A 26,905-nucleotide genomic window follows, 5' to 3' on the forward strand; every position below is an offset into this window, starting at 1 on the left:
GTTCCGTAGATCCAGTTAGTGAGTCAATCACAAGGATATGGAACGTGTCAAATTGTACAGGTTTCAATTTAAACTTACAATAAATACAAGGGCAATTCAATGGCAAATTGTACATAGTTTAAGTAAGACATACTATAAATACAGTAACAGATACAATGTCAGCTAGATAACATAACTACCATTTGACAGAAAAAGGAGTTTCAAATAAAGGTTAAAGATAAGAGCACAAAGTTAAATCAGATATTAGGCCTACAAGAGTAAATACATGTACAGCCAATCTGTTGTTACAAAAAGTGCGCTAATGCCCAAATGCACAATAAAATCAATTGAACTACTTCTAGACACAATAAGTTAGTGATGGTATACATTTTCTTTCAGGTATTCATCCACAGTATAATAAGATTTCTCTGTCAGGTAATCTTTGAGAACTTGTTTAAATTTTGGCAGTTCTGTATGAACACATTTGATATGTAGTGGTAGAATATTGAACAGCTTAATGCTGGAGTAGTAAACTCCTTTTTGTACCAGAGTGAGACGTTTCATTTCTAAATGTAGATTGTTTTTGTTTCTGGTGTTATAACCATGGAATTTACTGTTGTCTTGGTAGATGGAATAATTTTTGCACACAAAGGTCAGCAAGGAAAAAATATACTGTGAGGCAGTTGTTAGGATACCTATCTTCTGAAACAAGTGCCTGCAAGAGTGTCTTTGATGGACCCCACACATTATTCTGATTGCTTTTTTTTGGATGGTGAAAACTTTTTTTGCAAGTGGTTGGTTCCCCCAGAATATGATAGCATATGACATCAATGAGTGGAAGTAGCCAAAGTAGGCAACCTTAATAGTGTCAACTTCAGCCACTGTAGAAATTACCCGTAATGCAAATGTTGCCGAGCTAAGTTTTTTCCATAGATGAAGAATGTGAACTGACCAATTACATTTACTGTCTATGTAAGCACCCAGGAATTTTGTGTCTTCAACTTTCTGTATTGGTTGATCTCTACATTTTATGTTAATTTCATCGGGATTACTTTGTGATGTATGGAACCTCATATAATGAGTTTTATCTGCATTGAGCGAGAGACCATTTGAGGAGAACCAATTTAAGATGTCATTAAAAACAGTATTTGTAGTTTTTTCAAGATCATGATCAATCAAATCGTCAATTAGAATTGTGGTATCATCGGCAAACAGGGTAAATTTGCTGTTTGTCTCAGAACAAAGAGGAAGATCATTAATAAAGATGAGGAAAAGCAGTGGGCCCAAAACGGAGCCTTGAGGCACACCACACGTTATCGTGCCCCATTCAGACGAGGCAGGTTCTCCACATCTTTTCTGTGTAACTCACAATTCTGCAGTCATTTTGCAACATTTGAAAATGCATGGAACTGCATAGTTCTTGAGACTCCTTTTGATATATAAACTGCAGGAATATTCTTTACATAACAATTTTTCTTTGGTTTTCAGTGTCAGAAGATTTGTGAAACACTGGTGTTTCTGTACCAGATGGTGCCAACCTGGTACTCGCTTCGGAAAATTTTGGCACAAGCTGTTGTTTTACGGTACACTTGAGAACTATGTAATGACAAGCTGCCTTGGATTTTTTGGTAAGGAAATTTAACTAACAGACTGAAACTGTCAGTATATTTTAACATACAAAAAAAACATACTGTCAAAAAAACGGGAGCACATTGAGGGGGTATGTGATGTTATTTCAGGGATTATAAAATCAAATCCAATATATAGTGAACTTACCAGTAGATGCCAAATTAACTTGTTCTTTGATGGGAGGTACAGATGTCAAGGGCTTACAGTGTACTTGGTGCACCATAAGGTCATCCTTCCTTGTGTTGGTCAGACATGGTTGACCGGAAGTTTGACAATGAGTACACCCGCTCTCACGTTCCTATGCAGTGCAGCATTGGGCAACTGTCAGATCCAAATGCCGTAGCAAATCTGGATACTGCATGATTCTACCAGCTGCCCAAATGGAGCCCCACAGTGAGGCCCCTTTCAAACTCTGTTAGGTGCTGATAAAGCTGCCATCTTTCTGTCCTTGACTCTTTTCATGCCTTTTGTATGCCATCCAGCCATGAAGTTCTTAGACTTCTTCTCTTCTTACCATATTATCTCTTCTTAGCATTTGACCAATCAGTTGTGAGCAGGCAATGTTAAGTAATGGATGTGCAACCGTAGTGTGTCAATGTTGTTGCATCACAAATTGCAGTAGATTGTCCAAGATGTTGTCCACAATGTTTTGAAGATGAGAAAAGTGTGCGCAAAGTTTGTCCTGTACTACACCGTGACTCCCAAACAAAAACAATGATGTATGGATGCATGCAGTGACTTCATTGGAATGTGAAACATGGGCAGTTCTTTTCTGGAAGAAATCATTACTGGTGGAAAGACTTTGTGTTATCAATACAAACCCACTACATAACAACAAAGTGCAGGAATTCACATGTAGTGACAGTGCTTTGACGACATGACCGACATTCCATTTAATTTGAAATGCAAGTTGAACAGCGTCCCAAAGAAGGACTTTCCTGATAGTTTCAGATAGTGCATCGTACTCAAATGGCATGAGATTATGTAGAAGAGATTAAGCATTAAAACCACTATCTTAACATTCCTCCATTTTTAATTAATCTCACCTCAAAACTTTTTGGACTGTCAGTGTACTTACACCAGACCTCGTAACAAAGCTAAATGCAATCAAACTAATGTACTCTGATGGCCATTCTATATTTCATGGAGAATTGCAACGTCAATCATTTATGTACCTGCCATTGGTCTGTACATATCCAAAGTTACATTGACGCTTGCCCATTCCTTCTGCTCTGTGCTTAACTGTTATTTCAGACTTCTCTCATTTTTTATAAGTATGATTGAACATCTGTTAGCTGAAGTGAATTTGATAACTTCATGTTCTGTAAGTCAAAAGACTTCTTTGTCACAGCACTGTAATAATATTGCATTGTGCAAGTCTGTGATGGGCCATGCCCAAAACGTATTATGAAAATAAAGGAGTTGGGTCATTCCATGTCAGTTCAACCAGGGCTCCAGCTCATAGTCTCAGATTTGACTGAAATTCAGTACACTAATTCTACCATGTGTGGAACACTCGTGTACAAAGTATTAGTTTCCCCTACCAATTAGTTCCATAATTATGACTTGTGAAAGAAGGTGGCATGACCTGGAAATTGCAACCCGCATCTGGCAATCTATCGTCAGACCCAACTTCAGGTTTTAATAACTTTGGAACTATTCCACACAGTCCAGTGAAATTTTTACAACCCAGTAACATCCATTTAGAGAACACATTCCATGAATCAAAACACCAACAACATATTTCTGAAGGAAAATAAAAAATTCCAAAATGTGATTAAAAAAATGTAATACGTTAAAAGATACATATTGTAGGTGCCCTCTATGCCAAGTATAATTCACTCAAAAGGGGTATAAATTTTTTGTGGTAAGCTTAATGTGGCCCAAACACACACAGAACTCATCATGCCCATATCAGTCACAAAAACTGAGTTACATGCACACGAAAATACAAAAATTTGAAAAATTACCTGAAAAACATGGATTTTCGAAGTGTGGTAGCACAAAAGGGACAAGTGGTATCCAAGCCAAATTTCACACAGTGCATAAGTAGACCATAATTATATATATCTCAAAATTTCAGCATGTTACTGCAAGACATTTGTGTACAATGGAAGTTGACAGATGTATTTAGTGATGTCGTCATTATTCCACAACACAATTTTGTAAAAACATATCATAAACTGTTCTGCCTCTTCTTATCCTCTCCCACAACTTTTTAATCACTAAGCAACAACATATAGACAGATTAACACAAACTATCATTAATGTTTACTGCACCTTAACTGCTAAAAACCAGTTGATTTTGCTTCGAACAGAAGTTCTCCCACACTTTAGCTACTGTACTCTGTACATCATCATCATCATCATCATCATCATCATCATCATCATCATCATCATTTAAGACTGATTATGTCTTTCAGCGTTCAGTCTGGAGCATAGCCCCCTTTATAAAATTCCTCCATGATCCCCTATTCCGTGCTAACATTGGTGCCTCTTCTGATGTTAAGCCTATTACTTCAAAATCATTCTTAACCGAATCCAGGTACCTTCTCCTTGGTCTTCCCCGACTCCTCCTACCCTCTACTGCTGAACCCATGAGTCTCTTGGGTAACCTTGCTTCTCCCATGCGTCTAACATGACCCCACCATCTAAGCCTGTTCGCCCTGACTGCTTCATCTATAGAGTTCATTCCCAGTTTTTCTTTGATTTCCTCATTGTGGACACCCTCCTGTCATTGTTCCCATCTACTAGTACCTGCAATCATCCTAGCTACTTTCATATCCGTAACCTCAGCCTTGTTTATAAGGTAACCTGAATGCACCCAGCTTTCACTCCCATACAACAAAGTTGGTCAAAAGATTGAACGGTGCACAGATAACTTAATCTTGGTACTGACTTCCTTCTTGCAGAAGAGAGTAGATCGTAGCTGAATACTCACTGCATTAGCTTTGCTACACCTCGCTTCCAGTTCTTTCACTATGTTGCCATCCTGTGAGAATATGCATCCTAAGTACTTGAAACTGTCCACCTGTTCTAACTTTGTTCCTCCTATTTGGCACTCAATCCGTTTATATCTCTTTCCCACTGACATTACTTTCGTTTTGGAGATGCTAATCTTCATACCATAGTCCTTACATTTCTGATCTAGCTCTGAAATATTACTTTGCAAACGTTCAATCGAATCTGCCACCACAACTAAGTCATCTGCATATGCAAGACTGCTTTTTTGTGTTCACACATCTTAATCTCACCCAGCCAGTCTATTGTTTTCAACATATGATCCATAAATAATATGAACAACAGTGGAGACAGGTTGCAGCCTTGTCTTACCCCTGAAACTACTCTGAACCATGAACTCAATTTACCGTCAACTCTAACTGCTGCCTGACTATCCATGTAAAGACCTTTAATTGCTTGCAAAAGTTTGCCTCCTAATCCATAATCTCGTAGAACAGACAATAACTTCCTCCTAGGAACCCGGTCATATGCCTTTTCTAGATCAATAAAGCATAGATACAATTCCCTGTTCCATTCATAACACTTCTCCATTATTTGCCGTAAGCTAAAGATCTGGTCCTGACAACCTCTAAGAGGCCTAAACACACACTGATTTTCGTCCAATTGGTCCTCAACTAATACTCGCACTTTCCTTTCAACAATACCTGAGAAGATTTTACCCACAACGCTGATTAAAGAGATACCTCTGTAGTTGTTACAATCTTTTCTGTTTCCATGTTTAAAGATTGGTGTGATTACTGCTTTTGTCCAGTCTGATGGAACCTGTCCCGACTCCCAGGCCATTTCAGTTATCCTGTGTAGCCATTTAAGACCTGACATTCCACTGTATTTGATGAGTTCTGACTTAATTTCATCCACCCCAGCTGCTTTATTGCACTGCAATCTATTGACCATTTTCACCACTTCCTCAAATGTGATCCTATTTCCATCCTCATTCCTATCCCATTGTACATCGAAACCTGAAACATTACTGATCGTATTTTCACCTACATTGAGCAACTCTTCAAAATATTCCCTCCATCTGCCCAAGGAATCCACAAGATTCACAAGCAGTTTTCCTGACCTGTACAAAATACTTGTCATTTCCTTCTTACCTCCCTTTCGAAGACTGCTAATTACACTCCAGAATGGTTTTCCAGCAGCTTGACCCAAAGTCTCCAACCTGTTTCCAAAGTCTTCCCAAGATTTCTTCTTGGATGCTGCAATTATCTGTTTGGCTTTGTTTCTTTCTTCAACATAACTTTCTCTGTCTACCTGAGTTCTAGTATGTAGCCATTTTTGATACACCTTCTTTTTCCTTTTACAGGCTGCCTTGACTGTGTCATTCCACCAAGCTGTTTGCTTCATCCTACCTTTACACACTACTGTTCCAAGATATTCTTTAGCCACTTCTAGTACTGTGTCCCTGTACCTTGTCCATTCCTTTTCCAGTGACTGTAATTGACTACATTCAACTAACTGGTACCTTTCTGAGATCATTGTTATGTACTTGTGCCTGGTTTCCTTATCCTGAAGTTTCTCCACTCTTATCCTCCTACATATGGACCTGACCTCCTGCACTTTTGGCCTCACAATACTAATTTCGCTGCAGATTAAATAATGACCAGTGTCATCAAAGAACCCCCTGAATACACATGTGTCCCTCACAGCCTTCCTGAATTCCTGATCTGTTATTATATAGTCAATGACAGATCTGGTTCCCCTGCCTTCCCAAGTATACCGGTGAATGTTCTTACGTTTAAAAAAGGAGTTTGTGATTACTAAGCCCATACTGGCACAGAAATCCAAGAGTTGTTTCCCGTTCCTGTTGGCCTCCATATCCTCTCCAAATTTACCCATAACCTTTTCATACCCTTCTGTTCGATTTCCAATCCTGGCATTAAAATCACCCATGAGCAGAACACTGTCCTTGTCCTTTACTCTAACAACTACATCACTGAGTGCATCATAAAAACTATCTATCTTATCTTGATTTGTCCCTTCACAATGCGAATATACTGACACAATCCTAATTTTCTTGCTAGACACTGTCAAATCTATCCACATCAGTCGTTCGTTTACATACCTTATTGCAACTACGCTGGGTTCCATCTCTTTCCTGATGTAAAGCCCTACACCCCATTGTGCTATTCCTGCTTTGACTCCTGACAGGTAGACCTTGTATTCTCCCATTTCCTCTTCTTTCTCACCCCTTACCTGAATGTCACTAACAGCTAAAACATCCAGCGCCATCTTACTTGCAGCCTCTGCCAGCTCTACCTTCTTCCCAGAGTAGCCCCCATTGATATTAATGGCTCCCCATCTCATTACCATTTTTTTGCCGAGTCGTATCTTGTACTCTGTACATTGAGTGGCAAATTGTACTGTCTTCCTGACACTGTGGTAGGAACTGGAACTGTCATAAGAATATGTTCAAAAGGAATCCAACACCTGTCTGTCAAATGTGGCCAATGAAATGATCTTGATGGTCCTGCTGGTGCCATGAAGTTCACAAATACATCACCTTCTGCTTCACAGCACTCTGCAACATATCCTGAGTACCATTTGTCATCATAAACAGCAATAACATAGCAACCTGGTTGTATGTTGCTGCTTTTGCTTCTGAATGCTGAGTCAGACACACTGTGAAGAAACATGTTGTGCATGAACCTATAGTTATAACCGGACAGTCTGCTCATCTGCACATTGTCAGAGTTCGCTGGAGAGAAGTGATGATGGCTCCTTGTGTCTGCAACAGTTTTAACGTGTTCTAGTCTGCTTCATAGTAACTCTTCGACTGATTTCACCTCATTTTTCGAAACATAGAATTATTGTATGCCAGAGATATTCTTCTGTACCCAGATAAATAATTGAAGAGGTGTTAGAATGTGACCTTCTGTAGGGTGCTGCAGACTAGCTCGTGATGCCATGTGCTTAATGGTAGCACCAATACCATCACATACATTTTTACCATGACTTGTTGCGAAAATATTCCATTCTGCGTGAATCTGAAAATCATGGTAATGCATGCATAAATTTTTGAAATTTTTACTGTTTTTGTACTTACTAGCTGCCCCATCACTGAAGTATTTCTCTAAATGTATGTGAGGCAGCTTGTTTTTCACATATGCCATAACAGTGTGAATGTGGGCATGAACTGCAATGGCATCATGAATTAAACAGTCACTAAAAACGCACAGGTTCATGACAGACACATCACCTGATTCACCTCTATAGTAAATCGCAAATGGGTGGAGAGTTGCTTGACTGTTGTCCCAATGATATCCTTGGATGGCATCTTGAACTATAAATGCATAATTTCATCTTGTTTCAAATTATCCTTACAAAACTGGAGATAAGCCGATTGTGCTGTTGCTGTGAAGCTGTGTGTGGTCAGTTTGTCCATTTTTTGACAACACATTTCAACAAAATCTTCCACTGTACTTTGCTTTGTTTCAAGACTTGTGCGATCCATGTGTGTCCATTGTTTATAAGAAACCAGTTCATTGTCATCCATAAGGAGTTCACCATACAGTCTGTTCTTCATGTGTTCTGCAAGATTTGCCTTACCAGGACACTTTTCACACCTGTGTATCATTCACTGGTAGGAACTGATATCACACACTAGCAGCTTCATTGCACCTTTGTAATCCAGACCAGCATCCTTTACAGCAGCAAACATCAACCTAGCATTTTGATGGGTCTCACATACACAAACATTGTGTGTGCCCCTTGCACTTACAGGCACAATCCATTTTGGCCGAAGATTGGAAAAAGATGATAAACCTACTTTGGTATTGGGATACTTTTCCTTGAATTCTACATATAGTTCTGATATGTTGCATAGCAACAGTCTTTTTTGCATCTGTACATGTACATTTCCCATTTTCACCATCACATAGTCTTTTTTTCCAGGCATTATTCGGCTGTAGTCATTATTTTCATAAAACTCCGACACTAGCACCTTTATTTCTGAATGCAATTGCTTACCCTGAGCCTGCTGAAGTTATGGGAGCACTCCTTGGGTTGCTTTTATTTTCCTAGCTTGCTTTACCATATATGTAGAAACATTGAATTCCTTTGCAGTGTAGTCAATAGACCAGCTGGAAGGTGCAAAGGTAGGAATAGCTACTTTTTTCTGGCATGTGGATATGGCACATTTTTCTTTCAAATCGTGCAGAATTTTGTCCAAATCAGAACATTTCTGGCATGATTTCTGTTCCTTTGGAGCAGACAGTTCTTCCTCTTCAAACATTAGCGTGTCAGCTAACAAACATAGAACCTAACAAACATAGAAGCTGACACAGGTAAATGGTAACAATACATCTGTGAGCGAATGCCTGCTGTACTGTCCTTATACAGAGGAGCACTATGGTACATGGCACAGCAGCTGCCATGCCATGAACTCAAGTCCTGTGACACACTGCAGGCAGCCTCTGGTGGCCAGTCCACACAGATGCCGTTGGTGGATGATTTGAGTGTAGCGCGCTGTCGGCCTGATGCCGCAGTGCTTAGTCAGGTATTGCGTACAGGGTTATTGGGGTGACAGCAGCTGTGATCAGAGAGCCCATAACAGGAAACCCATTTACTGTATGTGGCACCACAACATATAAGTGGAAACAAAGGCATTCATCCTGGTCAAAAGTAGGATCTGGCCCGATCTTTGTACTGCGAACGGCTGAAAGCAAGGGGAAACTACGGCCGTGTTTTTTCCCGAGGGCATGCAGCTTTACTGATGGTGTCCTCTTGGGTAAAATATTCCGGAGGTAAAATAGTCCCCCATACGGATCTCCGGGCGGGGAGTACTCAAGAGGATGTCATTATCAGGAGAATGAAAACTGGCGTTCTACGGATCGGAGCGTGGAATGTCAGATCCCTTAAACGGCCAGGTAGGTTAGAAAATTTAAAAAGGGCAATGGATAGGTTAAAGATAGATATAGTGGGAATTAGTGAAGTTCGGTGGAAAGAGGAACAAGACTTCTGGTCAGGTGACTACAGGGTTATAAACACAAAATCAAATAGGGGTAATGCAGGAGTAGGTTTAATAATGAATAGGAAAATAGGAATGCGGGTAAGCTACTACAAACAGCATTGTGAACGCATTATTGTGGCCAAGATAGATACGAAGCCCACGCCTATTACAGTAGTACAAGTTTATATGCCAACTAGCTCTGCAGATGATGAAGAAATTGAAGAAATGTATGATGAAATAAAAGAAATTATTCAGATTGTGAAGGGAGACGAAAATTTAATAGTCATGGGTGGCTGGAGTTCGGCAGTAGGAAAAGGGAGAGAAGGAAACGTAGTGGGTGAATATGGATTGGGGGTAAGAAATGAAAGAGGAAGCCACCTAGTAGAATTTTGCACAGAGCACAAATTAATCATAGCTAATACTTGATTCAAGAATCATGAAAGAAGGTTGTATACATGGAAGAACCCTGGAGATACTAAAAGGTATCAAATAGATTATATAATGGTAAGACAGAGATTTAGGAACCAGGTTTTAAATTGTAAGACATTACCAGGGGCAGATGTGGATTCTGACCACAATCTATTGCTTATGGACTGTAGATTAAAACTGAAGAAACTGCAAAAAGGTGGGAATTTAAGGAGATGGGACCTGGATAAACTGACTAAACCAGGGGTTGTACAGAGTTTCAGGGAGAGCATAAGGGAACGATTGACAGGAATGGGGGAAAGAAATACAGAAGAAGAAGAATGGGTAGCTTTGAGGAATGAAGTAGTGAAGGCAGCAGAGGATCAAGTAGGTAAAAAGACGAGGGCTAGTAGAAATCCTTGGGTGACAGAAGAAATACTGAATTAAATTGATGAAAGGAGAAAATATAAAAATGCGGTAAATGAAGCAGGCAAAAAGGAATACAAACGTCTCAAAAATGAGATCGACAGGAAGTGCAAAATGGCTAAGCAGGCATGGCTCGAGGACAAATGTAAGGATGTAGAGGCTTATCTCACTAGGGGTAAGATAGATACTGCCTACAGGAAAATTAAAGAGACCTTCAGAGAAAAGAGAACCACTTGTATGAATATCAAAAGCTCAGATGGAAATCATATAACTAATGAGGAGGTATTGAATAGGATTGGGGAGAAGAGAAGTTTGTGGCACAACTTAACTAGAAGAAGGGATCGGTTGGTAGGACATGTGTTCAGGCATCAAGGGATCACCAATTTAGTTGGTTGGTTGGTTTTTTGGGGAAGGAGACCAGACAGCGTGGTCATCGGTCTCATCGGATTAGGGAAGGATTGGGAAGGAAGTCGGCCGTGCCCTTTCAGAGGAACCATCCCGTCATTTGCCTGGAGTGATTTAGGGAAATCACGGAAAACCTAAATCAGGATGGCCGGACGCGGGATTGAACCGTCGTCCTCCCGAATGCGAGTCCAGTGTCTAACCACTGCGCCACCCCGCTCGGTACCAATTTAGTATTGGAGGGCAGCATGGAGGGTAAAAATTGTAGAGGGAGACCAAGAGATGAATACACTAAGCAGATTCAGAAGGATGTAGGTTGCAGTAGGTACTGGGAGATGAAGAAGCTTGCACAGGATAGAGTAGCATGGAGAGCTGCATCAAACCAGTCTCAGGACTGAAGACCACAACAACAACAACAACAAGTTATTTGGTGTTTGGAACCATCCTCATATCAGTCTGCGAGAACAGCCCCATGTTTGTATTGAAAGGCGCTCATAGCCAAAAACCAAGTGTTGGCCAGGATGGAAAGTAGCCAAACAAGGAGCAGAACGTAATTTAGATTTCAAAAGTCTGATCACATGCTTGCAGGCCAGCATCTACAAGAAAAGGAACATTCTTGTGGAACATCTCATGGAGGGGATGGGCCAATGTGGCCTCACTTGGGATGAATTTGTGACAGTATGTGATTTTCTCAAAAAATGCTTTTGAGTTTTTTGAGAATGATAGGGCAAGGCAAAGTTGTGATGGCAGCAACATGGTGACATAAAGACTTAGCACAGTCCTGATTAACCTCAAACTCCAAATATGCAATGGATGGATAAAAAAAGTGTGACATGGGCAAGTTGCCCTTCAACTCTGCAATATGTGCGATCATGAATAAGGTGTGTAAATTATATGAATGCTATTCCATAGATGCACTCGTAATGACGATATCATTGAGGTAGTTGATGCATCCTAGAGCGGATATCATCAGTTTTTCCAAAAAATACTGAAAAATTGCCGGGCCACTTGTCCCACCGAATGGGAGGTGCTGATATTGGTAAAATCCGAAAGGCCTTTTAATCCCCAGGAGCAGTTTAGAATCCTCATCCAATGAAACTTGTAAATAGCATTAAGATGAGTCAGTTTTGGAGAAAAACTGCCCTCTGGCATGTTTATCCATTAACTCATCCTGATGGGGCAAAGGGTAGGTGTCAGTGTTAGATTGAATTCCTATTTCAATTGATAGAGCAAACCATAGGAGGAGGGTGTGTTTGGAAAAAGTGCAACCATGCCATGGATTTCAGGGTAATGTGAGCAACAAAATTAGTGGCACAACCTAAATGATCCTAAAAATGAGAAGGGAACTCAGAACACAGAGAACCTAACTGCTAGTAAGGGATGTGGTCTGAAACAAGCTGCATTGTATCTGAAATGGAAAAACCAAAAGCATTGAAAGCATCCAGACTGAACAAATCGTTGGCACCAGCATCATGTACTACCAAGAAAGTCAAGGAATGAACCACATATTTACACACAATGGGAGCATTAAGTACTTCAAAATTGGAATATGCTGCCTATTTTAACTCACCAAATGTCGAGTAACCACACATTTTCCACCAATTGCACTTCAATAAACAATGTATTATGAATTGTAAGCACTGGAGACGCACAATTAATATCCATGTCCATGTCTGCTGGAGGGGCTAGGAACAACACACGAACACCATTTGTCCTTTTTTCCTACAGGTGTTGCAAGTCGCCCAGCACTTAGCGTACATGACCCAATCATGTTGCACAAAACAGTATGGGCAAGATGGGAGGGCGGAGTGCTGTCGTTGCTGTGCTTATTGTTGTTATTTGGCATTGTGCTGTCCAGTGCCGCATGGAAGTTGTATTTGTATGGCTACCACATTGTCCTCCCACCGAGAGCTGACTGATGCTCAACAGCCAGGAACAGGAGCCGCTGCGATGATGTCACACCAAGCCACTGCCTGATCAGCTGCAGGGTGAGGTACTTCAAAAGACTGACAAGGGAACCTCCCCATCGCACCCCCCTCACCCCCTCAGATTTAGTTATAAGTTGGCACAGGATAGGCCTTGAAAAACTGAACACAGATCAATCGAGAAAACAGGAAGAAGTTGTGTGGAACTATGAAAAAAATAAGCAAAATATACAAGCTGAGTAGTCCATGCGCAAGATAGGCAACATCAAGGATAGTGTGAGCTCAGGAGCGCTGTGGTCCCATGGTTAACATGAGCAGTGGCAGAACGAGAGGTCCTTGGTTCAAGTCTTCCCTTGAGTGAGACGTTTAATTTTTTATTTTCAGATAATTATCAAAGTTCAGGCACTTTCACATAATCAACTTCGCTCTCCAAAATTCCAGGACATGTTCAGATTTGCTTGGACATATGCAGGATTTGACAGTCTACACACGGAAAAAATTGAAAACGTTAAAAACATACGTTTTGACAGCACAGGGAAAACTGTGCGACTGTGAAACTGTTGCATTCATTTGTTGCAGTTTATGTGAAAAACTCTTATGTTTTCATCACTTTTTTGGGAGTGATTATCACATCCACAAGAAAACCTAAATTGGGCAAGGTAGAAGAATCTTTTTACCCATTCGCCAAGTGTACAAGTTAGGTGGGTCGACAACATATTCCTGTCATGTGACGCACATGGCGTCACCAGTGCCATATAGAATATATCAGACGTGTTTTCCTGTGGAGGAATCGGTTGACCTATGACCTTGCAATCAAATGTTTTCGGTTCCCATTGGAGAGGCACATCCTTTTGTCTACTAATTGCACGGTTTTGCGGTGCGGTCGCAAAACACAGACACTAAACTTATTATAGTGAACAGAGATGTCAATGAACGAACGGACAGATCATAACTTTGCGAAAATAAAGAAAGTATACTTTTCACTCGAGAGAAGACTTGAACCAAGAACCTCTCGTTTCGCAACTGCTCACACTAACCACGGAACCACGGCACGCCGGAGGTCACACTATCTTTGCACATGGACTACTCAGTTTGTATATTTTGCTTATTTTTTTCATAGTTCCATGCAACTTCCTCCTGTTTTCTTGATTTATCTGTGCCCAGTTTTTCAAGGCCTATCCACTGTGCCAACTTATAACTAAATCTGAGGGAGGTGCAATGGGGAGGTTCCCTGTGAGCAATATTTAATACTTCAGCGAAGGATGGATTTTGGTACGGCAATGCATGCTGACGCATCTTCTTATTGGGAGCCAACCAAATAATGACATCACAGACCATAGAGTCAGCAAAGGAATCATGATGATAAGCATCAGTAACAAACTGATATTTATGACTGAGGCCATGGTGTTCAGCTGCCCAAGCTCTGTAGGACTGGTGGGGCTGTTTCTGAAAACGGTAGGACTCTACACATGTTGCAGTGACATGCATGAATTTATGGCAATAATTTGACAACAACTTACACAATTCATCAAACTGAAGCAATGCAGGTTCTTGTATAGCAGATTAATGTTTGGAAATTTGTGTTTGAAATGAATATAAATGTACACATGTGCATCATGTAAAATCTTTTGTGGTTTCTCCAAATTCATACAAGTAATATTTTAGAATGCAGTAATCAGTTGCAGGCATTAAAGAACTTAATTAAGGTACTCAATAAATTTAACAGTGTGTTTGGTGTTCGGTTTTAACCACCCAAATCAGAAAATTTTTTATTGTTTGGTTAAAACTGCATCAGGCTTTATCACTCATTTACAGTTGATAAGGTATACATAATAATTTATGTTTCTCAAGTTTTAATGACTGCTTTGGCTGTCTGTTTGGTGATGAAGTTCTGTCATTATTATGGACAGTTGTCTATATGGAAAGTATTTCACTATACTTGCTTTGAATCAAAGCAAAAAACTTATGTCTGTAACAATAACTGATTCTTTGTTTCAGGAGGAATGCTACTTACTTACATTTTGTTCATGTTTTTTGTCTTCCAACTGCATTTTTCAACTAAGAAAGCAACTATTTTGTGTTCTATGATTGGAACAGTACTTACACTTGGTTTGGCATTTTCTTACTATGTCAGGTAAGAGTTTATATTGGGATACATAACACATTATGGAAGAGGTCCAATTTTCACAATCATTTGTTTCTTCCTAAGTTAAAGTCATTAGTTAATGTAATGATAAATCACTGGGCTTTCTAAATGTCTTATAAAAATAGCTAGCTAATTTTCAGACTATTTGTTCACACATTTCATTTTTCCATCTAATTACAAGGTTAAAACGTTTGTTCGTCATCAGATTGCTGCATTACAGGATGAATTGATAATCAAACATTGGTTATTTTGCATGCCATTTGCCCTATCATAAAAATATATTAACTGATAAACATTCATAAAGGAAATGAAAGTAAATTAATTCTCAAATTCCATAATGGCTGTTTAGGACTACTACTTACAGTGAACAGGTCTTCATAGCTTTGAAGACTTGTGTGTTTTCTTTCTTTTTTTTTCCATGTACCATGCAGTCATTCATGCTAAATGTGTCCCATTGTTATAATAAACATATCCAAAATTCACAAAGTAAAAGTTGGGTCACCATTAATATATTTACAATGAACGGTCTGGTTTCGCATATACTGCATGTGTTTTACGTGTACTGTTAGCTTCCGAAGATGCTGTGAAGCAAAGGTATACATTGTTTACATAGATGTCAGATATCTTTTTAGTGATATTTGTTGTATGGGCACTAAGCCATGGTCCAAGACGTATTTCTCTGCCTAATGCAGACAAGCAAATATAAGAGCTACAAAAGGCGGTGTTAAGGAACACAAGAGCAATATGTGTTTGAGCAACACAGATAAATTGGCAGTAGCAGAACATGCAGTAGGAACAGTGAACCACCAAATTTGTTTCTCTGGTACCATTGTTTTATCAAGGCCTAATCATTATTATGCGAGGTTGTACAGAGGTGCCATAGAAAACCCAAAAACAACTTTAACAGAAAAAAGAAGCATTGAAATTAGACAAGTTGTAGGCCTTATTATAAATAAAGCTCCATAATACACATTTGTGCAACTGTGTTATTTTAGGCAGTGATTTGATGATGTTACAAACCAACTTTCGCCTAGGTATGTGTAAGCAGTTCAGCTTGCTGGACATGTTTGGGATTGTAACTGCTTTCTGAATTGTCACAGCCTCTGATGATATCTCTAGCATGGGAAGATGAGATATTAGGCAGGGAAATATGCTTTGGACCGTCACCTAATCCCCATAAAACAAATAGCACCAAAAACTCCATTTATTATTTCCCTGTATAGTGACATCTTCTATAAGCACTTTACATAATACTTCACAAGATAGCGCAGGACGAAAAATTTTTCTCATCATAGCGCTGTGTGACAAAAGAGCTGAGAAAGACATATGATGTTTGAAACAATCAAGATACAATTGGCTTGTTTGTATGCTACAAAAGAACTGGTGTACAGTAGTTGAACTTAAATAGCTTTAATTTTTGTGCAAGTATCATTCATCTATTAAATAGAATTTTGTTATGTGTGATTTTGAACTTTTCAGTGTGTACTTAATAGAAAGTACAACAGAGAAACCAGTGTTAATTAACACAATTATGACTTCTTCAACTTCTGTAGTCCTGTCTTCCTCAGTTGCGTGTAATATTAAGGTATATTCATAATTTTTACTTTTGAACCATGTAACTTCAACTGATTTTAACACAGTTTTCATGCCATATGTGACTAAATAGTAAAAATATGTACATATTCCAGGCCTCTGAAAATGCCTTGCAGAGAATAAAGGCAAAACGTTTATGGCACGAAAATTGTGTTTCATTCAGTTGTAGTTTGACAGTCCAAAAGTAAACATTATCAATATACCATAACAGTTATGGCTTATTTCTTCATGTTGTTGTTTACTTATTCCAAAATAAGGGAATAGGATGATGGATTTTACTATGGAATATTATGTTTATGTATGTTGAAAAATTCAGACTTGAAAAGATTACTCTTGAATTAAAGGCAGTTTTGTTTATACAATGGTCCAAATGTATCGAGTGATTTATCAGTAAAATTATTTCATTAACTACAGATCTGAAACTGTATCAAAGAGTATGAATTGAACACAGTATCTGTCTCTTCATTTTTCAGTCTGGCCTACTACCTGGTATCTTATCCCCTTCCCCAAATGTTATGCATAGCATATGCATGAGAGTCTGTGAAATTATGGGAAGTATTATTTCCAAATTTTGAGTCATCCCATTTTGCACAAAAAAGGCCAGAAATGTTTCAAATTGAAATTGTTTTACTTACTGATCTCTGTTTGTCTATTGAAACAGTATTACTAGCCATATTCCCTTTACCATAATTGATTCAATTTTAATTTATAATTTTAATGAAGGAAGTATTTTTTAAATCATCCAATGTAAATTTATACAGGGTGTCTCAAAAAGGTATCTCACCAATTTTTAAGCCATTCAATCAGTTTCACATGTTCACCTTTAGGGGCATTCCCAAAATCCAGTATGCATTGAAACTCTGTTCACAGTTGGTGCAACATATCTACATCAACTGTGGCATTTACAGCAGTTTGGTTCTTTAAATCATTGATGTGGTTGACAAGCATTTGACAGACTCTGTCCTTCGCATAACCCCACAGTAACAACATCAGGTGATCTAGGATGTCAGGGAGTTGGACCCCACATAACCCCACAGAAAGAAGTCTATCAGTATAATGTCAGGTGAGCTAGCAGGCCAGGGAGCTGGACGACCTCTCCAATCCAGTGATCTTGAAACATATGCCTAGAACATGTCACACAGTCTGAGCTCAATGTGGCAATGCACCATCTTGGTGGAAAAGACTGCTTTTTGGTCAGTCAGTTTTGGAAATGCAAATATCTCCAGCATATCAAGGTAATTGTTAGGATTAACTGTTTGTTTCTGAGAAAAAATGGTACCATGATCCAATCAACCATCAAACAACACCATCCTTCCCTTTTGGGCTGTCATGTACCTCTTCCATCACAGTATGCGGGTTGGTTGTGTGAACATTGTGTTTGTTTACTTTATCATACATGTAGATTGTTGCTTTGTCAGAAATGTACATTGTGGTATGTTGTGTGGTTTTACTGTAAGCAACACTTGTGTATGTATAATCTGTAAAAGTTTTTGAAGGACCCAGTGCATTGTTGCTCTGGGGATTTGCAGCTGCTGCAACACCCTCCAAGCAGACTTCTGCCGTGGATGTTGCAAAGCCAACTGTATCCTTTCTGTGTTAGCTTAACTTGTTCCAGATTGTCCAGTATGATGCTTCACAGCAACGCTTCCTGCCTGCAGAAAATTCCTGTAACACCAATGTATCAACGTCCTTGAGAGTGAGTGCTTTCTGTACTGTGTTCGCAAGTTCCTTTGAACCTGCATGTCCATTTTGATCTGAATAAACAATTCCACACATTGAGACCATTCTTGAAACATTGTCATTATGTGTCACTCACGACAATCTGGAACACAAACAAAACTTTGTGAGTTTGTCTGTCACATAGCCAAATGTGGTATGAAAATCATCTTAATTAGTTTGAGTTGTAGCATACCTTTTGAGACACTCTGTATAAAACTATGTGGAAGTACAAAAATCAATACCAACACAGGATATTAGTAATTTTTTGAAGTATTGAATAAGATTAGGTCGTTGAATGTACTATTGAAATAATAGTTTGATACAGAAAAAAATATCACATTAATTTTTCAAAAACTATTCGTATCTACTGCTTTGTAATTAATATTTTCATAATAGCAACTACAGCATTAATTGTCATGGTGAAATGCCTGCAAAAATTCATTATCTCACTGTGTTTTAAATGTTCATATGACCCCTATTTTTCAAAGAAATTTTTACTAAGTATAAAAAAAATTTCTAACATCTCATAATCATCACATATGTATCCCTTTTTTTCTTCTCCTTTCTCATTCACAAGTTCCCCATGAAAATGAACCAATGGTTTTATTTTTCCAAAGGTGTGGCCATTTCATATGTATTTATTATATTATCATGTGAGTCATATTTTGATTTTTTTATGCCTTCTCTCTCAAACAAGTCCATTCTGGATATTAGTGGGTTCCTTTTGTGCAAATCACACTTTTATATGAAAAGTACTTATTTGAATTAATGTTGGGGCCAGTGTATACGCACAGTACATATCTTTTGCATTTAAGTCTTGGGATTCCAGAGTGGTCATAACCTAGTATAAAACAACTAATACAGTGGCTGCAGTTTGAATAGTTAAACATTACATTAAAGCTTTGAATCACATGCAAAATATTTATGTACATAGTTATAAGATAAAATTTTTAGATCAGTTTGCCACAACTGTTATTTGTAGTGCAACTACAACTGGGGTGCTTTACACAAAAAAATATGATTATTGTGAAATGTGGAAGAACAAACAGTCTTGGTGGCAAAACAGAGTTTTTTATTTTATTTACCATCCAATGATGCAGTTCGCCTTAAACAGGGTGAACATTAATAAAACCAGCAACTGCAGGGACAGTTTCCTGGCTGGAAATGGAGGAAAAAAAGTTCTGTGAAAATGTGTTCGGAAATGGACGGTGTGTGTGCAATGACAACATATCATCCCGGAACACAGTGTAGAGCTGCATCGCATCCATGTTGCAACAGATGTTTGAAGTGGCCTCCATGGGATGCAAGGCACGCCTTCAAATATCACACCGAGGATTGCCGCACTCTTTTGCATGTTCTGACCTCTCTCCAAATAGCATCGGTGGTGTTGTGAACACGCTGTTGAATGGTCTGCACATCAAAAAATGATTCAGCTTACACATTGCTTTTCAGATGCCCCCAGAGGTAAAAATCCAGGGGGTTTAAGTAATGCAGAAGTGAGGTGGTGCTCTGTCATGCAGAAACCACATGACCTGTCGTATTGCCAAAGGCACATTCTCAAGCAGGCTAGGCAGAGTGTTCTGCAGGAATTCCAGGTATGTTGTGCAATAATAGCCAGTCCAAGTATGTGGTAGCCAAGAATCACTGCCCACACAGTGATGCTGAACCAATGCTGATGAGATGCCTCAACCATTCCCCTAGGATTGTTTGTAGCCGACAGATGACAATTATGCACATGGATAATGCCAGTTCTGGTAAAAGTTGCTTCATTGGAAAGAGGACTGGTGACAGGAATCCCATAATTGTGATGGTCTGGTGTAAGAACCATCAACAGAAGAACCTTTCCATAGAGGGAAATGTGCTACTGATAATCCTTGCACTCATTGTAAGTGATAGGGATAGTAGCAGTTGTCAAGCAGGATACACCATAATTGTACTTTGCTTACACCATATTGGCAGATCACTTGCCTGGAGCTTGTACTAATGTTTGTCTCAATATCCTGTAGAACCCAGTCCTTCCGACCTGGTTTATGCACTTTCTGCCTCCTCCCTGCACATTCATTTGTCTGGAAGGGCTGATGCCCACACAAATGCCCAAAAAGAGCTTGAAATGTTGTGTGATGTGGTTGGTGTCTTTGAGGGTACTTGTTTTAGTATGGCCGTGCTGCCACATGACCATTTCCATCTGCTTGGCTATACACATATACCATCTTGGCTTGTTTCCAACATGAATACAGTATGCTGCGCAACCACACAGCCTGCAACATACAAGGAACACATGGAACATTGTTAGAAGAGCTTCCATTTGTCTGTGCCATCTGCCGTGGCAACTATACGTTTCCAGACATATATTCATATTACCTTTTTTTCTCCATTTCCAATCAGGAATCTGTCCCTGCAGTTTGTTGGTTTTATTAATGTTCACCCTATAAAAGACTTCTTCAGATTGGCTTGGCCTAAGAGGAAAAAAATACAACCTTTTGTATAAATGGCATCGTTTCATTCAAAAATTATTTGAACAAACGAGAAGCCAAAATAACAAGATTTCTTGACTAGTACATACAATGTTTTGCTATTTTTTTCATTCTGATAGATGTGTTTGTTCTTTGTCTGTTTGGTCCCCCTTACATAAAAGGTGTGTAGCATTAATGACATGACAAAAATTGTTCCAATAATATCCTTATCATAATGTATACACTTAAGAATATTTATTTTCGTCATTACAATTTTAAGAATTATTATTGGAGCCTTATGAACACTTTACTACAAAATTTAGAGTATCTCTTTTGTAAATTATCAAAAAAGAACAGATGTCTGATCATTTGTGGTAACTTTAATATTGATTTTTCTGTGGAATCTAAAAAACAAACAGACCTACTAAACTGCCTCTTGAAATTTAATCTGAAACCTACAATATAAACAGCAAAACATGTAACAGACACTTCAGCCACAATAACAGACCATGTGTTTACTGGTGTAGGTATAAAATATAATCAAGCAATGGAAAATCCAGGATGGAATGTAACACTATTATGAGAAGAAAAGTTGCTACTCACCATACAGCGGAGATACTGAGTCGCATATTTACCAATCTTTCAGTTTGAAACAGACTGCAATAATTCGTTTCTTATTTAATATAAGTCCCTTGTTAAAATCAATGTTTTTTCAATGCAACCAAAATGTTATGGTTCCCTACAACCCTTTATTCTGCTCATTGTAGAGCTCCTTGATTTCATTCAGGCCATAATACTCCTAAAAGAACTGAGATGAAGAATATTGTAGATGCTGTTCAGATTATAATATTCGGTGTTTTTATAATAATTACATTTGGTAAAATTAATGCATTTTCTACATCAAAACTTAAGAAGATGGCGGTAATTAAGAAAAATGAAATGTGTGTTGTACATTTATGGCATACGTGTAAGTAGCACACTGAGATGAAGAATATTGTAGGTACTGTTCAGATTATAATATTTGATGTTTTTTATAATAATTACATTTGGTAAAATTAATGCATTTACTACATCAAAACTTAAGAAGATGGTGGTAATTAAGAAAAATGAAATGTGTGTTGTACATTTATGGCATACGTGTAAGTAGCACATCAGTCTTATAGGAAATGAGCTGCTCTTTCTGCAGGTGTCATGGAAATATATGTAGCTCTCATAGAATTTAAATTATGGGCAGAACTATCCAAAAATCTTATTAATTAATCAAAAGTGGCAGTTGTGCAGTATAAACTTACAGTCTGAATGCCGTTCATGATTTGAATCTATGTTTTCCAACACATGTTGAAATGTTATCTCTTTATCTATTTTGTATAATTAGTTATGCTGACTAACTAATTACTTAGTTTAGAATTTATCACTTGCTAATTAAGTGCAAGAATAAATGTGAACAGCTCATAATAATTTGCCTTGAAGAGTGTTTTCATTTGGCAGGTCAGTCTTCTCTGTGGCTTAATTAGCATAGCTGTTATTACAGTTATTGTAAAAACAAACAATGGAAACTCCAGATAGGAATATCAGCAATGTAGGAAAAGATAGATAGCTACTTACCATAAAGAATACATGTTAAGTTGCAGACAAACACAATTAGAAGACACCTATATAAAGCTTTTGGCCACAGCCTTCATCAACAAAAGAGAAACACACACCATTCATATACAAGCAAGCACACCTCATGCAAACATGTGCAGTTTGAGAGAACTCTGGGAGCTGAGTCTGGAATGAAACTATCATGCAGGAAGCAAGCAGCAGCCTGTCAGAGGCAGAGAAGGGGAAAGGGAAGGGGAAGGGATAGTAGTGTACAGGTGGGGGGGGAGAGACGAACACTGTTTGGTAGCCTGTGCAGTAGCTAGAATGCCAACAGGCACAATGCCAGGAGGTTGTAGGGCTGGGTTGTGGGGCAGTGAGATGGGGAAAAAAGGAGAGGAGCAGGGAAAGGTGGACAGGTGCATAACAGAGGGCAGGAAACAAAGAGTGTGGGAGACTGAGGAAGGAGAGGAGATGATAGCACAGAGAGGGTAGAAACTGTTGGGTGGAGGGTATCTTACTGTAGATTGAGGCCAGGATAATCATGGGAGCAGAGAATGTGTTGTAAGGATAACTCCCATCTGCGCAGTTCAGAAAAGTTGGTGTTGGAGAGGAGGCTCCAGAGGGCTCGAGAAGTGAAGCAACCATTGAAATCAAGCATCAGCTCCATGTTGTGCCACAGGGTGGCCTACTTTGCTCTTTGCCACAGTTTGGCGTTGGCTGTTCATCTTGGGGGACAGCTGGTTGGTAGTCATACCAATATAAAAAGCTGTGCAGTGATTGTAGAGCTGGTAAATGACATCGCTGCATTCACAAGTGGCCCGGCTCCTAATGCGGTAGGATAAACTTGTGACAGGACTGGGATGGGAAGTACTAACTGGCCGGCTTGGGCATGTCTTTCATCTGGGTCTTCTACAGCTGTATGATCCTTGTGGCAAGGTGTTGGAGTGGAGAGTTTCATAGGGATGGACTAGGATGTTGTAGAGGTTCCATGGGCAACGAAGAACCACTTGAAGAGGAGTGGGAAGGATCTAAGGGAGGATGTCCGTCATTTCAGGGCATAATGATAGGTTATCAAAGCTCTGGCAAAGGATGTGCTTCAGTTGTTCCAGTCTGAGGTGACAAAGGGGACACTCCTCTGTGGCTGGTTCTTGAGGATGGTGTGAGGGAAAACGGGACTGGAGATCCATTTGCAGACTAGGTCTGTGGGACCGTGCCTGTCTGTGAAGGCCTTGGTGAGACCCCTCATCATTCTGAGCATAGGAATTCTTGTCACCCTTGGGTGGCTGGGCTATATGAGAGGGATTTTTTGGTGTGAAAGGGATGAAAGCTGTCGAAATGCAGCTACTGTTGGTGTCTGGTTGGTCTCACGTGGACAGAGGTATGGATGGAGCCTTCAGAGAGGAGGAGGTCAATGTCTAGCAAGGTTGCACACTGGGAGAGAAGGTGTTGAGGTTGTGAAGGAATGAAGATGGGGTGTCTTGATCCTAAGTCCAGATCATGAGAATATCATCAATGAACTGGAACTAGACTAGGTGTTTGGCGTTTTGGAAGGTGAAGAAGGTCTCCTCTAGATGGCCTATAAACAGTCTGGCATAGGAGTGTGCCATACGGGCACCCATGGCTGTGCCGCGGATTTGTTTGTATACCTGTCTTTCAAAGGAGAAGTAGTTGTGGGCTAGTACAAAGTTAGTAAGGTGTATTAGGAATGAGGTAGTGGGTTTGTGGTCTGAAGAACTTTGGGAAAGGTAGTGTTCAATACCAGTAAGACTGTGGACATGAGGGATGTTGGTGTGTAATGAGGTGGCATGAAACAGTAATGAGTAGGGATCTAGGAGGTAAAGGGGTGGGGGTGATGGAGAGTCAGTGAAGGAAGTGGTTAGTGTCTGACATGGGAGGATAGATTACAGGTAATTGATTGGAGGTGTTAGTCAGTGAGGGATGAAATTATTTCAGTGGTGGCACAGTAACCAGCCACAATGGGGGCATCCAGGATTGTTTGGTTTGTGGATTTTGGGGAATATGTAGAAGGTGGATGTGCAGGATGTCCTGGGGGTGAGGAGGGAAATTGATTCAGGGATGAGTTTCTGGGAAGGCCGGGCTTTAAGCAGGGACTGGAGGTTGTGTTGGAATTCTCTGATGGGATCACTCTGGTAGAGTTCATAGTTGGAGGAGTCAGATAATTGACGAAAGCCTTCTGCCAGGTTAGCATTGTGATTCATAACAACAATGGTGGAACCTTTGTCTGCAGGTAGGATGACTAGGTCAGGATTTATTTTGAGGTTGTGTATGGCTATTCTTTCTTCTATCGGAGGGTTAGTGTTCTGAGGAGGGGATGAAGGGAAGGACAGTCAGGCTAAGTTGGAAATAAGGAATTCCTGGAAGGTGATCAGCAGTTGGCTGGGTGGGTTTTGGGGAGGATCATAGTTGGACAATGGTATGAACTAGAGGAGGCAGGGCTCAGTGTTTGAATTAGGTCAGCTTTGATTGACGGCAAAGAAGTGCTTGCATTGCAGGGATCAGGAGAAGGATAGTAGGTATTTGATAAGTCCGGCATGTTAGAATTTGGGTGTGGGGCTAAAGGTTAGGTCTTTGGATATGACTGAAATTTCTATAGAGGTGAGAGTTTTGGTGGAAAGGCTAACAACAGAGTTATGGGAATATTTTGGCTTTGGATATGGTGGAGAGCTGGTAGGGAGTTTTGGGGGATGCAGCAAGTTGAAAAGGTCAGCTGGGCAGTGTTTAGGTATTATGGGAGCTGAACAAGGAAGAATGCTTTGGGTAGGATAGGGGTTGGATATTGGTGCACTGAGGTGGTGATAGGATGTTTGCAAGTTGGATAACTTATGGAGGTGGTGTCTGGAATGTTCCTCCAGGTGCTGGAGAGCAAGGGATTCAATTTGAGAGATGTGACGTATGGAGCACAGGTATTGCACATTAGTAGTATCTTATGGAGGGATCAGAGGTGGTTCTGGGATGCCTGTGCCTTGGATATGTGGTTTCTCAGTACCAGGTTTGTGAGGGCCAGGGATAGGCAGACTCTGAAAAGGTGAAGATTATTGTGAAAGCAGGGGTGGGATTCAGAGAAAGGAATCTTTAGGGTTAGTATTCCAGAAATAGGACGTGGGACTGCATTTTAGCCAGGGAAAGGGGCACTTTTCTGAACTGGTGCAGAAAGCTGGAGTAGGGATCCATTGTGGTAGGAATGGTGCAAAGGAAATGGTAACGATGCAGAAATAGGCAAAATAGATGTTGATGATTGTGAATGGAGCTGGCTAAGAGAAAAGATGCATAAAGACACATAGAAACATGCACAGGTATGCAAAAATAAGCACAGATACATAAAAACATGAACAAATATGTAAAAGTATGTGAAGATGTGTGAAAGCTCTTGAAATCATGTAAGAATATGCACAAATATGTTAAAAACGTTCAAGAATGTGGGAGGAAAGGGACAATGAAGGGTGTGTGTGTGTGTGTGTGTGTGTGTTTTGCCATAAGGCAAGATAGGGGGAGGGGGGATGGGTTAGGTCAAAGGTCATAATTTCATGTGGTATGGGCAGGTGTGGAAAATAAAATGCTAAAGAACATCAGGATGAGGGATGAAGTGGAATCAGTAGGAGTAAATATAATTATAGCTACTGGAGGAAAGAATCAAGGGCATCAGACGCTGCATCAACATGCAGCAAGGGCATCAAACATGCAGTCACGAAGCCTGTGCTGTGCACAGATCATTGTTAATACACCGTGGCTCGGAAGTGGGTGCAGTTTGGAAGGCAGTGAATAAATGCAAGAAAGGACAGAAAGAATGGACACTGAGAAGAGTAGTGTTTCAGAGAAGAGTAACAAAGGAAAACATCACAGGAGTGTAGGATAGTAGGAAAGCTATTGTGAACAAACAATGGAAACTCCAGGTAGGAATGTCAACAATGTAGGAAAAGATAGATTGCTGCTTACAATAAAGAAGATATGTTAAGTTGCAGACAGGCACAATTAAAGCACATTTACATAAAGCTTTTGGCCACAGCCTGCATCAGCAAAAGAGAAACACACACCACTCTTATACACAAGCAAGCACACCTCATGCAAACATGCAATTTGAGAGAACTCTGAGCTCGGTCCGGAATGCAACTATCATATGGGAAGCAAGCAGCAGCCTGCAAGAGGCAAGGCAGGGGAAGGGGAACGGATAGTATTGTATAGGTGGGGGAGAGACAAACGCTGTCTGGCAGCATGTGCAGGGACTGGAATGCAACAGGTGCAGTGCAAGGAGGTTGTAGGGCAGAGTTGTTGGGCAGGGAGGTTGGGAAAAAAGGAGAGGAGCAGGGAAAGATGGGCAGGTGCATTAACAGAGGACAGGTAACAAAGAGCATGGGAGATGAGGAAGGAGAGGGGATGATAGCACAGAGAGGGTGAAAACTGTTGAGTGGAGGGTGTGGGCACAGTACATTACTGTAGATTGAGGCCAAGACAATTTTGGGAGCAGAGGATATGTTGTACGGATAACTCTGATCTGTGCAGTTCAGAAAAGTTGGTGGTGGAGGGGAGGATCCAAATGGCTTGGGAGGATCCAGATGGGGAAGTGATCATTTAAATCAAGCATTAGCTCCATGTTGTACCACAGGTTGGTCTAGTTCGCTCTTGGCCACAGTTTGGTGGTAACTGTCCATCCTGT

The 26,905-nt window shown here is 40.0% G+C and overlaps 1 protein-coding gene across 1 annotated transcript in view; it reads left to right on the forward strand.

Moving 5' to 3' along the window:
* The window catches only part of LOC124596422 (DC-STAMP domain-containing protein 2), a gene marked incomplete at its 5' end in the record, with an annotated part of 246,176 nt that overhangs the window by 18,411 nt on the left and 200,860 nt on the right, over window positions 1–26,905 (forward strand). Inside the window, 2 exons of the mRNA XM_047135557.1 lie at window positions 1,468–1,607; window positions 14,737–14,872. Coding sequence (XP_046991513.1) covers window positions 1,468–1,607; window positions 14,737–14,872 — 276 coding nt within the window. The remainder of the gene's footprint in view (window positions 1–1,467; window positions 1,608–14,736; window positions 14,873–26,905) is intronic.

This window comes from Schistocerca americana, chromosome 1 (assembly GCF_021461395.2).
Source record: "Schistocerca americana isolate TAMUIC-IGC-003095 chromosome 1, iqSchAmer2.1, whole genome shotgun sequence".
NCBI lineage: Eukaryota > Metazoa > Arthropoda > Insecta > Orthoptera > Acrididae > Schistocerca > Schistocerca americana.